Raw genomic sequence first — 20,933 nt, forward strand, 5'->3', positions numbered from 1 at the left:
ATATAATAACATTCATTAATGACGAGAATATTGCCGATGACAAAAAACTGCTTTTACTTCAAGATGCTCTGCGACTTGTGGAAAAACATAAACCATCTCGTGAGAGACCTGTCACCATCACCACTGATCCCTGTCAACAGGACAAATCTCAAGATTCTGCAGCACTGCATCAAAGGAGAGGGACCTGAATTCGATTGTATTGAAAATTGGATACCTATTGCCACTGTCCTATCGAAAACAGACTAAAAGAGTATCATCTTATCTCATGTTAGAAACTGGCGGTGAACAAGTTCAACTCAAGAGCACAGGGAAGCGAATTATAATTCATGGAAAAATTTATAATCTAGTTGATTTAATTTGTGATATGGTGATGAATCGTAAAGGACTCTTATCCTTTGACGATAATCTATACATCTTTCTGTATATATCAAACAGTCCCAAAAGTCTTATTAGCAATAAGCAAATTCTAAAGAAACTAAGAGGATATTGTCCACCAACAACACCATTTAAAAAAGAAGAATATTCAGTATTTGAAGATTCTATCAGCAGCGTCATTGATTTTACAACTCCTGTGGCTGCTAGTCAAAATTGAGGACAAAATGATTCGCCCACCAGTGTGCACAAGGAGAGTGGACATTACACTACGTGTTTACGCTCAAAATGGTTGAAGTTCTGAAAGGTGTCTATGAAAATATTGGTGAAGCGGGAAGTTTAAGTTCCCCCAAAACGCTTTCCAAAGCTGTCTCCGGCACCACCACCACATTGAAAAATGCAAAAGAGTATCTAGAAAATGAACCGAGTTACACACTGCATCTGAATCACAGTCTTCGCAGTAAACATCATCGACAAACTAAAACCTTTTTCCCTCTGTATATAATGAAAATGGATATTTTAACTCTAGACACTGTTCAACGACGTCACAATGTGCCCTACAAATATATTAGCGTGTAAATCAGTATCTTTATTCGCTATGCTTATGCCATTCCACTAATGTCAAAGAGAGGTGTCGAAGTTGCTCGGAGCATTGAAAGTACTCTAGAACAGGATTCATATAGAAAAATTCAATTGGATCGTGGCAGTTAATTTGTTAATCCTCATGTGAAAAAGGTTATATTGAAATATAATCAAACACTATATCATAGTCACAGCCCGATAAAGGCTGCATTGGCTGAACTATTAATAAGAACTATTCGAATTTTATAATCAATATATTGCACTCTTAAAAATACACATTATTTTATTCAGTATTTTTATAAAATAATGTTTATTTATAATCATCGACCCCATCGATCTCTATCCAACTGAAGCCCTCTGGGTGTTCGCTACAATTAAAATACAGTCGATACTTTTCTAAAGCAATACTCCAATGCTGAAAAAGAGAAAAAAAGAAGAAATTCAATGTTGGTGATACTGTTCTAATAAATAAAAACAAAAATATTTTTGAAAATGTGATTTTTTTGTGGAGCACTGAAATTTTTAAAGTTTCCAAAATCCTGGAAACAATACCCATAAAATATCGACTGCGATACAACAAGGATGATGAGAGTTTCGGTGGTTTTTATGAATATGAACTGAAGAAAGTTAGAAAACCCAGCAAAATGCATCAAATTGAAAATATAATAAAGAGACGTACACACCCTGGTAAGAAACAGTTGGATGTTTGCTGGCTAGGATACAACTCAGATTTTGATTCTTGCGTCAGTGCTGAAGATATTAAAAATGCCCAATGATTTATATTTGAATTTCTTGTCCAATGTTTCTGATCCTCTCTACAATGATCTGAATAGAACAATTTATTTTTGGACGAAACTCTCCCCCACTATCAAATTCAACGAAGGAAAGTATGAATTGGCTCTTGTCGACTGTATTCTCAAAAATACCAATGACATCCTGAAAAAGGATCGTAAATATGAAATAAAAATTAGACCCTATGATTGGCCGCCTTCACCAGTTGATCAAGAACAAATTCAAAAAATCAATTGGATGAATTATCCATATATTGAATTACCCTACGAGGAACTCACCTGTATGAATGATTTATGTCGTTCTATCAATAAAAGAATTTCCGCTCGTAAAAAGGGAGCTTTTCATTTCAACTATTCAAAGGAGGAGGGCAAGATCTACATTAGTTCACCTATTGCCAGTGAAAAGGTTATTCTCAATGACAATCGAAAGGATGTTCATGGTTTTAAGCTCAATATAATCAATGGTAAAAGGGCCAAAAAAACTTATTTCAATTTTGCCGAATATCTGGTTGACTTCACCAAGGATACCCACCTGTATATTTCTCTACACATCCTTTGTGGAAACATCTCGAGTTGGTAATTCAAATGTTCCTCCTACGAGTTCTTGAACGAAAAACCAATCAAGAACATATTCATCACTACAATATAAAGCATCTTCAGTATATTCCCGTAAACACTTCCTATTTGGAACTCTGTCAGTTAACACTAAGAACCGAATTGGGTGATCCAATAGCAATTTCAAAAGTTTTGTCTGTGATTACATGCCATTTTCGACCCATCGTTCAACAGCAAGATGTCTAATAAAAAAGTGGTATTCACTTGTCCTGATATTGACTGCTATGTTAATACTCTTGACCCAAGACAACAGGGCAATGGAATGGACTACTACAAAGGTCGCTCGTCAATGTCTGGCTACGGTCTTGGCAGTTGGTTTGCTAAGCTGTTTCTCTCTTCACTACCACTGGCTAGAAAATATCTTGTACCGGCTGCGACGGATTTTGCATCCTCGACACTATACGATTGGGGCTCTGGCAAGGATTTTAAAAAAAGTGCTTCGGAAAATTTTAGGTCCAATGCGCGAACCCTTGGCGAGAGATTAAAACAAAATGATAAAGGCTTAAAAAGGTCACGAAACACTGCACCCCTTATCAGTCTCCACTCAGGACGGAAACGAAAGACACCCCTTTTGTCAAAGAAAAGAAGGAAAAAGCCGACACGTAGTGTAACCAGAAGTCCCAGGAAGAATAGAAGTGTCATATCGAAACTTGATTTCTTCACCTAAAATGTCCTACCTACTGCATAAAGATTTTCAGCCTTCAATCACCGCCTCGTTGAATCTATTCAATGCTGAAAATGTTGATGTGAGTGTCAAGCATGGATACTATGAACAATTTTATCCACAACAACCCCTCTCCGATAATATCCACTTTCAAATTTATTCCAATGAAGACTACTTTATGGACATGTCTTCAACATTTATAGATTTACAAATGAAAGTCCGAAAATCTGATAATCAATGCCAATTCGGGCCGATGGAATATCCTATGAAAATTGTATATTACATAATTTATTTCGTCAAATTAGTGTCTACATCAATGGCACGCTGGTGAGCACAAGCAACAATATCTCAAATTATACAAGCTATATTCAATTCATGTTGATGACACACAAGTGATAAAATTAAATAAGATTCGCCTAAAATGGCTATGAATGTATTACTAATACTGATAGTAGAGATGCACTGAAAAATGCTACAACTAGTGAATTACATCTATTTGGAAAAATATATCATGAAATATTCAATATACCCCAATGGCTTACGCCCAATGTTAAAGTGGATATAAAACTCTCGCTTGCACCCTCCAATTTTATATTGAGAAAAGAACTTGCTGGCAATCCCGATGTAAGTCTCTCCCTCACCTCGGCAATACTTCATGTACGCAAACAACAGGTTATGAGTTCTGTTGCTTTGGCCGTGGAAAAACTGAGAGCCAATGGTAACAATATTAAACTACTCGTTCCAAATACAATCACCAATCCACGTCATAGTGCAATGGGGTCACGCACCTTCCCAGACTTATCCTATATCATTGGCGAAATCCTGTCGAAATTGACTAGGTACTTTGTAAAAAGTACCCGTGTAATAGGATCATGGACAGAATGCCCACATAAATTCGAGATTTTTGTACTTTCATCTCTTGTGTGCAAAGTAAATGGTATACCACTCTATAATCTATCTTTTGATAGATCATGTAGAACATTGTACGAGCTGACCATGCAAACACAAGATCATGACTCTCAAATATTTGAAAATGGTATAACCGAAGATATGTTTACTAAAACACATGGTATCATTGCACTGGATTTGTCGGGTACACAGGATATGAGTATAGTACGTACGGGGAGTGTGCGTTTAGAGTGTACATTTACCGACCCATTGGCTGAGAGTATTGCCCTAATCTCACTAAATCAATATGAAACCTATTGGGAAATCACTCCCCAAGGTAGTGTTCTACTAAACTTGGCGCTATTAACACCAGTCAAATAATCAATGTATTTAATATGGACTCCTACATGTCCCATTACAAATCCTATTGTCTACCCTCAGACTTTGTTGGAAAAATTCAACGTGTCAACAATACCTTGATTATTGTTAATAGCAGTCCAACGACTTTGCTGACAAGTCATTGGCTGTGCATCTTTCAAACAATGAAGACGATTGAATTTTTTGATCCTCTTGGTATACCCTATACATTCTACACGTCTCACATCAGCAACTATATAGAGAACAGTGGGAAAACTATTATTCAAAATCGGAAGAGGGTGCAGGATCTAACGCCTAAAATCTGCGGCTTTAAGACACTACTATATTTTGTATTCCGGTGTTGCGGCTATACTTACAAGCAATTTCTCCACATTCATAGTGACAATCCACGTCTGAATGAATTTCTAGTGGAAAATATCTTCTCAGACCTATATAGTATTGATTTCAGTTCCCTAAGAGTAAAGTGATTTAAAAATGTATGAGAATTTGTTTATTAATAAAATTCGTATGTATATGTATACAAAAATGTCTTTCAATCTACAATTTATATATCTACATCTTCAACGTATAGTCAAGTGTGTTGAAAAACTATTGCTTATAAATCATTTGGATTCAATGTATTTAGATATTGATTGACTGCAAATTCAGGGTCACATTTTCTACAGTACAATGTAACTTCACTCTTGTCATATCTCTTTCTATAGTCAATGATACTATTTGCATTCATATTATGAATTTCAAGAGTTTCTATCTGTGTATTTGAAGAAATATCACATACAATGTTTTCAAATGGTAAATCACATTCAATCACAGCCAAATAAAAATCACTCGGTTTATAGTCATAGTAGGCAGTGTCGTCACATTGATGACGTAGACATCAGATTGTCTTATTAGCCCAACAGTTGAATCGTAGACCAGATTCCTCTTCCCATAATAATTTAAATCCGTGACGATACCAATCTCATAGAAATAAACTAAAATCGCGTTTGGCATTCTGTCCAATCATAGCGGGGTAAGTATTCTTCCACTGATCACATTTATCATAATGACAATTGGAGCACAGGTGCCCTCTAGGATGAGAGTCACACACCTCCTCAATACATGAATTACATCCTTTAATTTTTACTGCATAGCCTGTATGTAATTTACAAGGATTACATAATTTACACTTTTCACTATAGTCATCAATAATTGTACAATTATCACAATGATTCCAACTGCCAAGAGTGTACATGCACAATAGACATATATAGAACATTTTTCGGTTTCCGATGTCAACTCACTCACAGCTAAAACGAAACTGATCCTCTTCGTTCGATAAATTCAACGAGAGGGAAATGGGGGAGAGAGGAGTAACTCTGTGACGTTACCTGTTTCGAATGATGGGGGAGACATCTACATTGAATCCATTGGCAATATTTTCAAAAGTATATCCACAATATGATTCTGTCATGTGCCAATTAATATATCAATAAATTGACTATAAACATTTGAGTCACATTTTAAAAGTTTCAGACAATAGTCCAATGGGGGGGAATCACTCCTCATTATATTGCCAAGTGTTCACCGACAAGAGACTATCCTGAGTTTAAGAGATAACTCGAGAAAATCATCATCAAAATCAAATGTTTTTCCATAAACACTAGATTCGATCTAATTCTCTCTTTCTCAAATTTATTCATTTTTCAATCCTTTCACTCCAACTGCTGACTCTAGACTGACCCTGATTCGTTAGGATACACATGATCCTGTTTCCCATTATCGGATCAATAAAATTCCCAATCGATTACGCAATCAAGTTCTCAGAAATTCACTTCCCCCTCGAGTCCCAGATCAATAACATTGTTCCCGTTAGAATTCAATGCGCATGTGCAACCTTCGCCCCGGAGCTATTACACATAGAAACATCAAATAAATCGACCTTGGAAAAAGAGGTCATTGACCCCATTAACCACGTGTTCTCCCTAGGGAGGCTATGCCCATATATGGGGTGCAAAAAAAGTTGTAGGTGGCAGCAGGGGTGAGCAATGGGAGTAGCACCTCCTCCTCTACTAATAAGAACCCCTAACGTATATTCCCCCTCCAAACCGTCTTAGTAAGTTTCATAAATCGTCTACTCATCTTAAAAATAAAAGATTATTGCTAAAACTATAAAACTCTTTAACTAAAAATCTACAACAATTAATTAAGCTTGAATGATCAACAGTTTTGAATTGAACGTACAAATTTCATTTTGCGATGAGAACTGTGTGCTAGTTTTAACGACGGTAATTGAGGGAAAGGAACGTCCTTGCCCCCTTTGTTTGTTTTTTTTTTTCTCCGGCCTAAGTTAAGAAAAACACCTTTTTCTCGTCGTTTTAATGGAAAAGGCGCTTTTTTCATTTGAAAAAAAATGGGGAAAACAACTAATAGTGTACTTTATGGGAAAATCCTATCAAGTCAAATTTATAAAAAGCAAATAGGTGTGAAAATAAGCTTTTAAATTAGCAAAACAGCTGTCTTTTGTTACAGTACCCTTCTAGCTTCTGCTAGTCAGTAGGTGATTTATAAAGCCCTGTCTTCATTATGGCTTTTTCAGGCGAAGTCGGACGAGTAAAAACAGCTTTTTGTTCATCGAAAAACAAACGTTCCTGAAAAACATATATTGTTTGTAAAGTATGGATCACAAAATCTTTGTTATAAACTGAAAGCTTTTTCGTACCTGTCGAGGTTGTCTCCAGTATTTTCTAGAGATGTCTTATCTTCCCTAGATAGGTGATGATTAGAATTTATATTAAAAAATAAGTTTTCGACTGAAAGTAAGGACCGAAATTAAAACTTAAAACGAACAGAAATTATTCCGTACAAATAAAAAAGATCAGGGCGGTGTTGTTTCTATATTAAATTTTAATAAAAAACAAGCAAAGATAAATTTTAAAAGAAACAAATTTTTTTTCCGAGGGAAGTAAAGAGCGAAGTTGAAGCTTAAACCAGACAAAAATTATTACTTCACAGCATATCTAATATATATCAATAAAACTAGTAAAAATAAACCGACTAATTATGTTTCACTATGTTTCTAGGATTATAGAGAACTAGCGCTTTACTGAAAACACAAAATGATATAGGAGTTTTGGTACAGTAAAAGCAAACAAATTAAGGACACTTTTTACAGAATAAAAATATTATCAATCCCTTTTAGGATCCATCCCTTTTAAGATCAAGCAACAATCCATTTTTAGGATCAATCTTTTTTAAGATAAAGCAACAATCCATTTTTAGGATTGTTGCTTTATTTATTTTTTTGTTTAATTTTGTATTACTTCTGTACAATGCAGTTCAGTGACTGGCTCTCGTTTTGGTTCTGAAAAGGACATGTCATGATTAGTTTGTTGACAAGATTGAAGTAAAGCCATCTTGATAGTATTAAAACTATAGACTAGCTTTAGAATTTGTATCATAACTTAAAATTCACTGTTGTATAGAAAGAAATAGCCAGATTTCCAGAGTTCATATTATCTCGTATTTGATCTTCATTTCTATTAACACTAAAGTATATTTATTACAATTGAAGATCGTATATTAATCACTATTGGTATTATAGCTGGTGAGACTAAAGTGCTACCTAATAAATCAATCCAGTGTTTCTGTATGCTGTTCAATGACTTTGCGGCTATTAAAAAATATTTAATTTTACGCTTATGATTTTAAGATAATTTTAACTGGTGTAAGACTCCTAAATCAATATTCCTGTTTTTTATACTTGGCTTTTGTGTTTTCAGTAAACCGCTAGTTCTGTATAATCCTAGAAACATAGGGAAATATAATTAGTTGGTTTATTTGTACTAGTTTTATTGATATTAGACAGGCTGCGAAGTAATAATTTTTGTCCGTTTTAAGTTTCAACTTCGCTCTTTACTTCTTTCGAAAATAACTTCGTCTTTTTTAAATTAATCTGTATTAAAAACGAACAGAAACTATTTTAAAAACCAACCACAAAACCAAAAACACCCAATATGAGCAAAAATAAAGTCCTAATTGTTGAAACCTTAAACAAACAGAAATTACTATCATTAAATAGTGAAACCCAAAATCAAAAGAAGATAAATGTATAAATAGAGAAAACATAAAAATAAAAGATTCTCCTATAGATTAATGGATGAATTCGGAAACGGACAGATATTAAAATGAATAGTAAAGTCAGAGTTAAATGAACAAAAGTTGTTGCAAACAAGAGTAGGACTAGCCCCCGTTCTCCTCTAATCCTTCTGAAGGCCAGAGTGTTTTGAAGGCCATCTGCTCTCTGTTGGTATTATTCTCTTATAAGGTTAGTATTTGCCTGAGATAAGTCAATTGAAGTTGTTAGTCAAATAACTAGAGGAGTTATTGGATTTTGCCAATACTAATACAACAGCATGGCCATTGGTCACAAGTCTCTTAATAGTTTATGTCCTGTTAGGCTTAGTTATGATTGCCGAATCATGCAATAAAACCTGTATATCAACAAACACCTAAATACCTTGATGCCTAATATAATAAGTCAAACTTAAAACAAACAGGAATATATAAAACCATAAGGAAATAAAAAATTTAGAAACAATAGAAAAATAAAGTCAAACTATCGTTTGAACAACGATGGTATATAAAGTCATTTAAAGGAAAATTTGGTCTTGGTCGGGTATTGGATGATTTGGCTGTCGATTATTCTTTAATTTTATTTTTTGGTCAAGTGGCTTGTGTTCTACAATATTTTTTTTAATCCAAATTTATCATAGGAATGTTAATTGACTTGCAAAATGTGAATTCAGTTCGCCATTGTTTGTATGTTTGACATTAATGAAAGCATTGATTTTTTTTTGGATCCTGGAGAATGTGGAACACCATCTGAATGTTTCCTCACAATGTGGAAAATCTTCATCCCTATAGACGCCATTGGCTTATCCAATTGTCTCACATGCATCCAGCACTGCATTATCACCTGCTGGTACAGTTTACCGGCTCATCCACTCCCCTGATTACTTTTCTCGTGCCATTTGTCGTAAGTAACAGAAACTCTTCCCGCCTAGGAGCCGCATTGCCTCTTTTGATAGTCTTACATGCACGTGTTATTTAATCTCGCCACGTTACATCAAACTGTATACTTATTCATGGACAGCTTATATTGTAGCAACAACTCATCTTTTGCATTTTTAATCTAAAAAATTTTAATCTATCCTCGCAGCAAGCAAAAACTTGTAGTTTTAGAACATTCAGAAAAAAAAACCTATTTCTGGTTCTATTTTTAGTTTTTGACTAACTTTAGTTTAAATATTCACATTTCATGCTCATAAAATCTTTTTTAAAGTTTTGCCACTATTCAGGAACCTTTCAAGACCTTTAACTATAAGACGAAAACCCTCTAATCAATTTTAGATCAACACACTTCAAACTAAGCAAAAGTAAAGCTTATAATATCAAACATGAAGATATCAAGTTTCTCAACAACGAAAATTTGCAAATTTCATCGCATAGCAAAGAGCATATAAGGATAAATATGCAAGCAAGCGATTAGAATGAAGAAACAAAAACCCGTGGAGACGACTTATAAAGTTGTGTTCAGTCAAGATTTTTGGGGCCAGTTTTCCGCTGTGATTTTACCTTTGAGGGAAGTGGTCGTTAAGGATGGCTTAAATTGTAGCGTTTAGTCACCCAATGCCGCTACACTGGCGACGACTCCTCTATCTAATCATATTCTTATAAGTTGTTATATTTATTTTTGCTGTCTTTAGTGAATACTAGGGGCAAATTCCATCCATCTTGATCAGTAAAAGCCATTAAAAAACATATTATCCTGTGTTCAAACCATCTGCTTTAGGGTGAGCAAAACACTTTGTGGTTTTTCTATTCTGCTTTTGACACTGTCCCAGAACATTTTTTTTGGTTTCAACACTGCTCAAGCTAACTAACCCATGTACTACTTCAACCAATTTAGGCTTGTTTCCATCATTCCACTTAGTGTTACAATTTTTCTGTTCCCTTATAAAAACATGTGATTTACCGCACATTTTGGAACCTTCTAAAAACTGAATAAAATAAACTATTAAGAATTTCAGAGTTATAATATTTAAAAATAAATTGGAAAAAAGGAGTGCTTTTATAGACGAAGTTAAATTAGTTGTTTAAAATAGATATTCACAGTCGTAAGATATAAGTGTCACCGACAAAACGCCTTTATGAAAAACTTTTGAGTTTCAATTTGATTTTTTGAATATTCCTAGCCTAGTGGTTAGCACGCTAAATTTGAAATACTTTGTTCGTGAGGATAGGGTAGGGACTTTAAAGTCTAATGCCATATTCTTTACCTTACCTTTACTCTAAAAAATTACCAACGTTTTTTTTTTCAGCACCTTTTCGACTGGAGCCAGCAACGATTATTAATATTCATTTTCATTTAACTTATTGAACCTCACTTTTTAGTAAAATAAAAATTGGATTTCAGGTAAGTCTAAGATATCTTTCAGGGATCACCTAGTCTAAGATATTTTTTTTCTTTTGAGTAAGCAAAGGTTTAATTTTCCACATTGTTTAATAAATTTTTAAGTCCCGGTTAAACTCCTCCATAGTGTTCCCGAGTATAAGATCGTCTGGGCGAACCTATACTGACTATCATCTTACAGATTTATCTCAACACTCTCTGGATAACTTCTTTCAAGATTTTATGCAAAACAAGACCTATCGAAATAAACAAGATGACATTTTTTTTTTTTTATCAAAATGATAAATTGAAAAAATATCTAGTTTTTATAGTTTATTTTAAACAAAAATGATGTAATTTGTTTTACATACATTTTTAATACTGCACACAGACAGAGGGAATAGATGTCGTTATGAAATACAATTTCTGATATTCGATTTCGATGAGCCGCCTAATAAATCGATGTCCATACTGACTATTGCATACTCTTTTCAGCATTTATTTTCTGATTGAAAAGGAATTCCCGAAGGGCACTAGAGAAGTAAAGGAGCGTCACGATTTTTCCATTAAAATAAAAACCTTGAATCGCATTGCCTTGGAATCTAAATTACGGGATCAAATTTGTCATGGCCAGCAAAGAAGTTCAAAAGAAAACACGGCTTAGGAATTCACAGAATTTGCTTTAAAAGCAAATCCTTTTTTGCATACTCAATAAAAAAAACCTTCAGAGAAAACATGCTAGATAACCACTATCTTAATATGCAGTATTTTAATTTGGAAAGAGGAACATATAGTGAGAAACTAAATGAGGAAACAGGGTAAGTAATAAAAAGAAAAGTTGTTATTTTGTTATATTTTCTAATAAGACCTTGTCCAAAGTATACTTTAAAGTACTTTTTGAAGAAGCTAAATAAGGTAAAACACAGGTTTCGGAAAATGATTTTTGATACAACTGCTCTATACCATCTTTTACAATTTGTGGTGAATGGTGAAGTCTTCAGGCCCACCTAGGGGGCTAGCTTTTTAGAATCTTCCCGATGTATGTCTATATAATTTTTATAATGCGTTTGTATTCTTTTTTTTCTTTTTTTAGACTCCCTCTTCTGTTTTGAAACAATTTTGCGTAAGTACAAATGCCTACTTATTTTTCTTCCGATCCAAATGAAGAATTAGAGGGTAATGGTGGGAGCTCTCTCAGTGTATCCTGAGAGTAGTAGGCACGAATAGGGGCCTAATATAGGTAACATTAGTCACTGTCAAGCCACTGGTCGCCCTATCCAGTGTCTGACCACGAAACAGGGCATTTTGCGGAATATTCTGCAGAGATTGGAGGAACTGGAGCCAGTAATATTTGGCGAAATAATGCCTAGGGGGCCAGTCCCCCTGGACATATCCCTTGACGAGCGAAGTGGGAAACAGAACTTCACTTGCAAATACTGATTCTGAAGATTAAATGATTAAATGCCGCTGATAACTGGCAAGTGGTTGGTGACGCTCCAATCTCTTTTAAAGGATCAATCTTGCCTGCCCTAGCCAGTCTTAAGCTGACAAATGGGGTTCTTGAGATGGGTTAAAACAGCTGTGCATACTTTGATACTGGAAAGGAAGGATTATCAACAAAGGAGAAAATAAAAGAGCTTCGTAAGACCTGTCTCAATTTGGTAAGACATGTCCCAATAGCCAAGCAGCTACTGGTGCTATATTTATTATTACGCTTGGATGGAGTGGAATGGACCTCTGAGGCCAGTTTTGTGTCAAAACCCAGCTTTGGGATTCCACTCATAATAAAAATAATAATAATAATAAAGAGTAAACAAGTATGTAGATTAGAGGTCAAAATGGAGTTGGTAATTTAGTGCCTAGTAAGAACCCTTTAATATACAAAATCGTGTAAGCAGCCTGCTCATTCCGGTATCTAAGAAATTCAAAGGTGTCTAAAATTGGGACCACAGCTAGCAAATGTTGACAGCTAAGAAAATTAATAAATGATATAGGTCTGAATAGGTCTGAATATAGGTCTGATATAGGCTATTGAATCTCCTTGTATAGATTGTACGTATGGGATCGTGCCTGCTAAAACTTGTACGTTATGAATACTGAGGTCATTAATAAGGATGGAAGAAAGCTGAAAAAGAAAATTTATTGTAGAAGCACTACCTCCCCTACCTCCAAAGAAAGCCAAATTCTCACACTTTTCATGCTTCTGAATTATTATCCCCCTTTGGCCCCGATTTTTTAGCTGATGGAATTCGGATGAAAAAAAAAAACTTCTTTGAGGGTTTTATCATTGCATGACAGACCCATAAAATATGTTAAATGATTAGTGCTAGGTAGTAGGATAATATTGCTGAGGTTAAGATAAGGAGCGGGGCTAGAAGTTTGCTGCATATGGAATCTTTGGTTAGGCAGACTTGTGTCTTATAACCATTTATATAAATTATTTTGACATAAATTGTCCTAAAAAACACAATAAAGGCTAAGGAGCCCACGGTATCCCAGATAAAAAAAAGCAACATGAACAAACTTTTCGAATTTTGAAGAATTAGGGTCTTAGAATAGATTTATTTTCATCACAACTAACTTACTTAAATTAGATATAAATGAGGATGTGAGGTGATGTAAGGCAACTAGAAGACTGCGAGTGAATAACTACGTCGACCTATTGGTTGTATAGCAAGAACGATGAATGCACCGAATGCAAATTAAAACAATTCAATTTTTGCTCATTGCAATTTGTGCATAAGCTCCTTGAGGTACAGATTCCTTATGACCATAATTACAACCAGTTAGAATAGGTCTTCAAGAAAAAATTTGAGCAATGGTGCTTCCAGGGGGGGGGGGGATTTAGGTTTTTTCCTGTTTTTACCTGTTCAGCTAAATGACCGATCACTCGTAGTACCCTTGCATCCAACTGCTCAACTGCTTCATCAAGTAATGCACCTGCAGCTTGTCGTGTTGTTGGCTCATAGTTGTTGTTTGACCCCGTCCGAACCGGACTGAAAATTAGAAATGTAATATAGCACTGACAAATTCGAGAAAAAGGATTTATCTTTTGGAGATCAACCTTTTAAATAGCCGAATCGTCGCATTCACAAGAATATTAGTTTAGCTATTTCCAGGGCTACATAAGGGGAAGGAAAGGACGGAAAGATGAATAGATGTTTACACCTTTCTTTAGGAGATCAACCTTTTAAATAGCTCAATCGTCGCATACGCAAGAATATTATTTTAACTATTTCCGGGGCTACATTAGAAGAGGAGAAGGAGGGAAAGATGGATAGATATTTACACTCTTTTCCTAATGGAAGACCAAAACTAGGGAACAAAAGGAACATTCTATAATATTTGAATCTTGGCTACAAGACTTTATTAAGCCTTTTCCCTTTTTTATTTTTATAATCTATTTACATATTTTATTATACATTATTTATTATATTTATATATTTTATTTGCCCTTTTTAACTTTTTATAAATTTATACATATTTCAGTCATATCTTCCTGGAAAAGTTTTTGCAGACATCCGAGACAGATAAAGCACTGCAAATTAGTATAATTTCCATTGGAGCTTCCTCTTCGCAGTTTAATCTAAATCTGTAGTCGAAATAGAAATGTTAATAATCTTGTATGATATGTCATGGTTACAGCAGTAGGTAAAACCAACTAATGACTGAACCTCGCCCCATAGTTACCCAAAATCTGAAAACCTATATTTAAGAAGGTTTAGTGTGAAAAAAAGGTCAATTAACACAGTTTTGCAAGTGATACTTAGCACTGACGTTCAACTTCATATTTATCTGTAGTTACGAAAAGGAAATTCTGAGATTTTCAAATAAGAACCTGAAAGCCTTTGAAAACTGCAGCAAATTGAATTGAAATTTCAATAAATGGAATTATCATGACAAAAAACCTTTAGCTTGAGGCTTGGGTGCCCCCATATTAAAAATTAAGGGAAATCCCGAAATACGAAAGGTAGTGTATCCCATTTCTTCTTTGGGATCCTCACATGAAACAAATTACTGTTGACAATGTAAATCTAATCATTTAAAACTTAGACTCTACATATAGTTCCTTGAAGTAGAAAAAGAGAAACACCCCAACGCCACATTCACGGTAAATTCTTGTGTGTTTCAAGTTCTAAGGTCATCCTTTACTTTTATTGAATATAACGTTTTTTGACGTTTATTGAATATAACGTTTATTGAATATAACGTTTTTTGACGTTTATTGAATATAACGTTTATTGAATATAAGTTTTTAAACCTCAAAGAAAGGAGCAACATTAAAACTTAAACGAAGGACAGAAATTATTCTCTATTTGATGGGGACAGCCAATTCCTCAATCTTCGCTTTTTTCGCTAAAGTCTTAAACATCTGCAAAAATACTTCTCATTCAAATCCAATGGCCCTTGTGTTTGAGCTGTCTTTCTTACAGAATTGTGACAAGAAGTCAAACTTAAGCGTAAAGAAGGAGGTTTAAGGAAGGGGCAGCCCCCTTCATATACAGAGCAATATTTGTCCTTTTCTTCACCTTTTTTCTTTTCATTTAACGACCTCGTTGAGTTTCTCGTCTTTGATTACAGCTGAAACAAATTGCTTTGTTCAAAAACAAAAGGCGTAAATCCAACGTTTGATAATTTGACAGAAAGAGGCCTTCACGACAGCAATTATTTAATCAAGAATATTCATTACAAAATCAAAATTCATGAAAAATATAGAATGTACCCTTAATAATGTACCTTCAGTGTAGTTGATTATATGTAAAACTACATTCAGTAGTTTTTGAGCTAAGTGTATCAGATTTTTTTTTTTAGTTCACTTTATACAGCTCCCTTGCCTTGTACGTATTAAATAAAAAAAAGTTTTTTTTAACTGAAAGTAAGGAACGGCATTAAAACTTAAAACGAACAGAAATTATTCCGTATATGAAAGGGGCTGTCCCCTCCTCAATACCCCGCTCTTTACGCTAAAGTTTTTTATTGTTTAAAAAAATAAAAGTTGTGTGACAGATTCAAACTTTATCGTAAAGAGCGAGGTATTGAGGAAGGGACAGCCCCTTTCATATACGGAATAATTTATGTTCGTTTTAATTTTTAATGTCGCTCCTTACTTTCAGTTAAAAAAACTTATTTTTTTTATTTAATTTCTGAACGTTTTTGAATTAATGCAGCTTTGATTTTGGCTCACCGTACATGAATAATTAAACCGTAATTTGCATATTAATTTTACTTTTTTGGCTAAATGGTTTTCTCGAGATTTTGTTCTGACGTAACTTACGAATTAACTTACGTAACGAACTTCTATATTCGTATGTTTTATTACGTATATTAGGGAGTTTGCACCCTAGTCGATACCTTGCTCTTTACGCTAAAGTTCGAATGTTGCTTGAATCACAAACCCCTGAATCACAAAGGCCGGGTAATTAGAATAGATAGCTCTTTTGAAACTACTAAAAAAAAACTTTAGAAAAAAGGGCGAGGTATTGACTAGGGGGCAAACCCCCTCATATACGTAATAATTTCTTTTTGTTTTAATTTTTAAATGCTCCTTACTTTCAGTTGAAAAAACTAGTTTTTTTATTTAATTTCTGATCGTTTTTTAAATAATGCTGGGAAATCCGGCACCCCCTTTATAGAAATGTCCCTTCCCCAAAGGAAACATCCTCCATGGAACGATCCTCCCCTGCAACCCCCTCCTCCCACCTCCCACCCATCAGAAGAAAATCCCTCCTGAAACGTCTTTATACTTACCATTAACCAATACTATATGTGAACAATGGGCAAAGTTAATAACTTGCAGCCCTTCCCCCGAGGACTGGGGGGGATTAAGTCATCCTCAAAGACATAATTATTAGATTTTCGACTATGCTGAACAAAATGGCTGTCTCAAAATTTTGATTTGGTGACTTTGGAAAAAAAATGAGTGTGGGAAGGGGCCAAGTTGCCCTCCAATTTTTTTGGTCACTTAAAAAGGGCACTAGAACTTTTAATTTTCGTTTAAATGAGCCCTCTTACGATATTTTTGGACTAATGGATCGACACGATCACCCCTGGGAAAAAAAAAAAAAACGAAAAAACAAATAAACACGCATCCGTGATCTTTCTTCTCACAATAAATACAAAATTCCACATTTTTGCAGATAGGAGCTTGAAACTTCCGCAGTAGGGTTTTCTGATAAGTTGAATCCGATGATGATTTTCATTAATGTTCTATGACTTTTTGGGGGTGTTTCCCCTTTATCGAAAATAAGGCAAATTTTCTCAGGCGCGTAACTTTCTATGGGTAAAACTAAACTTAATGAAACTTATATATTTAAAATCAGCATAAAAATCTGATTCTATTGATGTATCTATGGGTATCAAAATTCCGGTTTTTAGAGTTTCGGTTACTATTGAGCCGGGTCGCTCCTTACTTACAGTTCGTTACCACGAACTGTTTCATTGATAACTTAAACATTTTGAATTCAACCAGAGAACCTACTTCAAGACTCCTTCTCAATTCCTAATTCTTATTTGAATTTCTTGCTTAAAAGGCTAACCATGTAATTTCATTTTCGTTCAAATGACCCCCTCCCTGATATTCTACGACCACTGCAAGGATTTAATTATCCTTGGAATAGAAAAGAAAAAAAAACCACTGCTGTTACTAACAATTCACTGTGCAACAAGGCTGGTACGAAGCCCAAGGCCATACCCATGATTTTTTTCGGAGGGGGTTTTAATAAAAAAAAAATTCGAGGGGGGGGGGGGGGCTACACAAAAAAAAACTAAAAAAAAACATACATAATTTGTTTATATCCGTTTTGTTACGTTATTACGAGTCAGACAAACATTTCGGGGGGGGGGGGGCTCAAACTGGGTAATACCCCTGGAAATGGCCCTGACGAAGCCGTCCGAATTTAGCACAACTGCGCACTCTCCTTCCTCCTTTCCATACGATATAATTTTAATTGGGCATAATGTTTCAGGAGTGTCAGCGTATTTTTCGAAATTTTCAAAAAAATTTCTCTCGTAAATACATGTTATTGTTTAGCGGAATCCGAGTGAACATAACCATTTTAAAATAACGCCCCATGAGGATTGTTGTCAAACAGTTAGTGGTGACGAACTGTAAGTAAGCAGCAACTCCTGATAATTGTAACCAAACTCCGAAAAAAGAATTTACATAGCAATATGTGCAAAAGCTTATTATGGTGGTTCTAAATATTTAAAATTCAGCGAGCTTAAACTTACTCATCAAGTCTACGAACCTGAGAAAATTCACACAATTTTTGAAAAATGAACAAAACAATCAAAAAAGGGGGGGCATGGAGGGATGGGATTTTCCTGACCACCACCAGCAAATTCTCAAGAAACTTTGCAACCAGGAGCTGTGTTTTGCCAAAATTTAAATGGGAATAGTTCTAATTTTACAATTTGTAAGCTTTTATTAATGTCTGTTTTCTTTCCCAGAATGCATTGTCCCCCTTTTCATGTCCCCTTGCTGGTGTTCGTGGTAGACATCCGTGTGAAAAATAAAAAAAAAACATTCGAAAACTTCACCCTAAAAATGTCGCAAATGATGGCCTTATTATTCATTCTCGATATTCCAAACAGAAAAATTTCTGCCATAAAATGCAATCTTATTATGGCAGAAACAAATTTCTGCCATAAAATATATATATATATATATATATATATATATATATATATATATATATATATATATATATATATACATACATATATATATATATATATATATATATATATATATATATATATATATATATATATATATATATATATATATATATATATATATATATATATATATATATATATATTTCAACTCCCCAAATAAGTGGGAGTGGTAGGATCTTCTTTCTCAGGATATATATATTCGTGGTAACGAACTGTAAGTAAGGAGCGACCCGGCTCAATAGTAACCAAAACTCTAAAAAACGAAATTTTGATACCAATAGATACACCAGAAGAATCAAATTTGTATGCTGATTTTAAATATATAAGTTTCATGAAGTTTAGTCTTACCCATCAAAAGTTATGCGCCTGAGAAAATGTGCCTCATTTTCGAAAAAAAGGGGAAACAACCTTTAAAAGTCATAGAACTCTAATGAAAATCACACCATCAGATTCAGCTTATCAGAGAACCCTACTTTAGAGGTTTCAAGCTCCTATCTGCAAAAATCTGGAATTTTGCATTTTTTGCCAGAAGAAATATCACGGATGCGTCTTTATTTGTTTGTTGTTTTATTTTTGTTTGTTTTATTTTCCCAGGCGTTATCGTATCGATCCAGTAGTCCTAGAATATCGTGAGAGGGCTTATTCGAACGGAAATTAAAAGTTCTAGTGCTCTCTTCAAGTGACCAAAAAATTGGAGGGCAACTTGGCCCCCTCTCACGGTCATTTTTTCCCGAAGTCACCCAATCAAAATTTTGAGATAGCCATTTTGTTCAGCATACATCGAAAATCTAATTAATATGTCTTTGAGGATGACTTAATCCCTCAAAATTCCCGGGGGAAGGGCTGCAAGTTATAAATTTTGCCCATTGTTTATATATAGTATTGGTTATTGGGAAGTATACAGGTGTTTTCATGAGGAATTTTTTTCTAGTGAGGGGGGGGGGGGGGCGGGGTTGGAGTAGGGGTTAAAGGGGAGGATCTTTCCATGGAGGATATTTCCTTGGGAGAAGGAACATTTCCATGAAGGGGGCGCCAGATTTCCCAGCATTATTTAAAAAATGATCAGAAATTAAATAAAAAAACAAGTTTTTTTTCAATTGAAAATAACGAGCAACATTAAAACTTAAAACAAACAGAAATTATTACGTATATGAGAGGATCCGCCCCCTAGTCAATACCTCGCTCTTTACGATAAAGTTTTTTTAGTACTTTCAAAAGAGCTATCTATTCTAATTAACCAGCCTTTGTGATTCAGGGATTTGTGATTCGAACAAAATTCGAACTTTAGCGTAAAGAGCCAGGTATTGACTAGGGAGCGAACTCCCTAATATAAGTAATACAAGCATACGAATATAGAAACTCATTACGTAAGTTAATCCGTAAGTTACGTCAGAACAAAATTTCGAGAAAGCCAATTAGCCAAAAAAAGGACAATTAATATGCGAATTTCGTTTTAATTATTAATGTACGGTGAGCCAAAATCAAAGCTGCATTAATTCAAAAAAGTTCAGAAATTAACTTAAAAAAACAATTTTTTTTTTAACTGAAAGTAAGGAGTGACATTAAAACATAAAACGAACAGAAGTTATTTCGTATATGAAAGGGGCTTGCCCCTCCTCAACGCCTCGCTCTTTACGCTAAAATTTGACTCTGTCTCACAAAATAATTTTTTAAAACAATAAAATCTTATAATTTAACTTAACTTGTCTTTGGTGTCTACGCCAAACACAGGTTACTATTTAATCGCATGTTTAAATTCTTTAAGCTTCGTATTTTTGTTGGTTACCCATGAACAATAGATATCTTTTTCCTTGCAATTGATATTATTTACATGGATTTTGTATTTAATTGTGTTAAATTATGAGCGCAAATCGAACAAAAATCGAATTGATAGTCTTGATTTACAATTGAAGATACCTTGGCAGGGTTTCTTCCAAAAGTTTCAGGTCACCAGGTAGCATCTCAACAGATTTTCTCACATGTTCCAGGCTGTTCAAAACGACCAATAACTGTAAGAGAGAGTAAATGATATCACACCTAACGGCAAATATTCAAACTCATGAGCTCAGCAATATACAAGTGCGTAAAGGGTACCTCGTACTTGTTAAACCTCTACCAAGAGAACTCAAATATATCAATGTCATTTGTAAATTAAAGATTAGACAATAACATTTTATGTATGCTGACTAATAGAATTTTATTTATGCTGACTAATTGGAAAAAAAACACAGATGCATGTGTAAAATTAATTTATGTGCTACAACAGAAGAGCTTAAGGTTTGTCGTATTGATTTATGAGTATGAGTTATATTCGTATATTCGTATGAGTTAAAATACTCACAATGATAATGATTAGCATAGCCTCAATCCTCTCATTTTAAGGGGATAGTTTATTTTCGGCAGAGTTATAACCTACCTTACTAGTATTTTCAGGAGCATTTGAGTTTTTATCAAGACAGTTTCGGGCCAATTTAATAAGGAGGGGGCAGTAGTGATTCTTATGCACGACTTAAATTTATTTATAGATAAT

The 20,933-nt window shown here is 34.4% G+C and overlaps 1 protein-coding gene across 1 annotated transcript in view; it reads right to left on the minus strand.

Moving 5' to 3' along the window:
• The window catches only part of LOC148942049 (BAI1-associated protein 3-like), a 62,562-nt gene extending 42,154 nt beyond the window's left edge, over positions 1–20,408 (minus strand). Inside the window, exons 1-2 of the mRNA XM_089103512.1 lie at positions 20,321–20,408; positions 13,590–13,719 (exon numbers count right to left, since the gene is read on the minus strand). Coding sequence (XP_088959638.1) covers positions 13,590–13,719; positions 20,321–20,364 — 174 coding nt within the window. The 5' untranslated portion in view covers positions 20,365–20,408. The remainder of the gene's footprint in view (positions 1–13,589; positions 13,720–20,320) is intronic.
• Positions 20,409–20,933: the final 525 nt, after the last annotated feature.

This window comes from Artemia sp. Qi Xiang Cuo, chromosome 17, assembly GCF_049724085.1.
Source record: "Artemia sp. Qi Xiang Cuo chromosome 17, ASM4972408v1, whole genome shotgun sequence".
Taxonomy (NCBI): Eukaryota; Metazoa; Arthropoda; class Branchiopoda; order Anostraca; family Artemiidae; genus Artemia; species Artemia sp. Qi Xiang Cuo.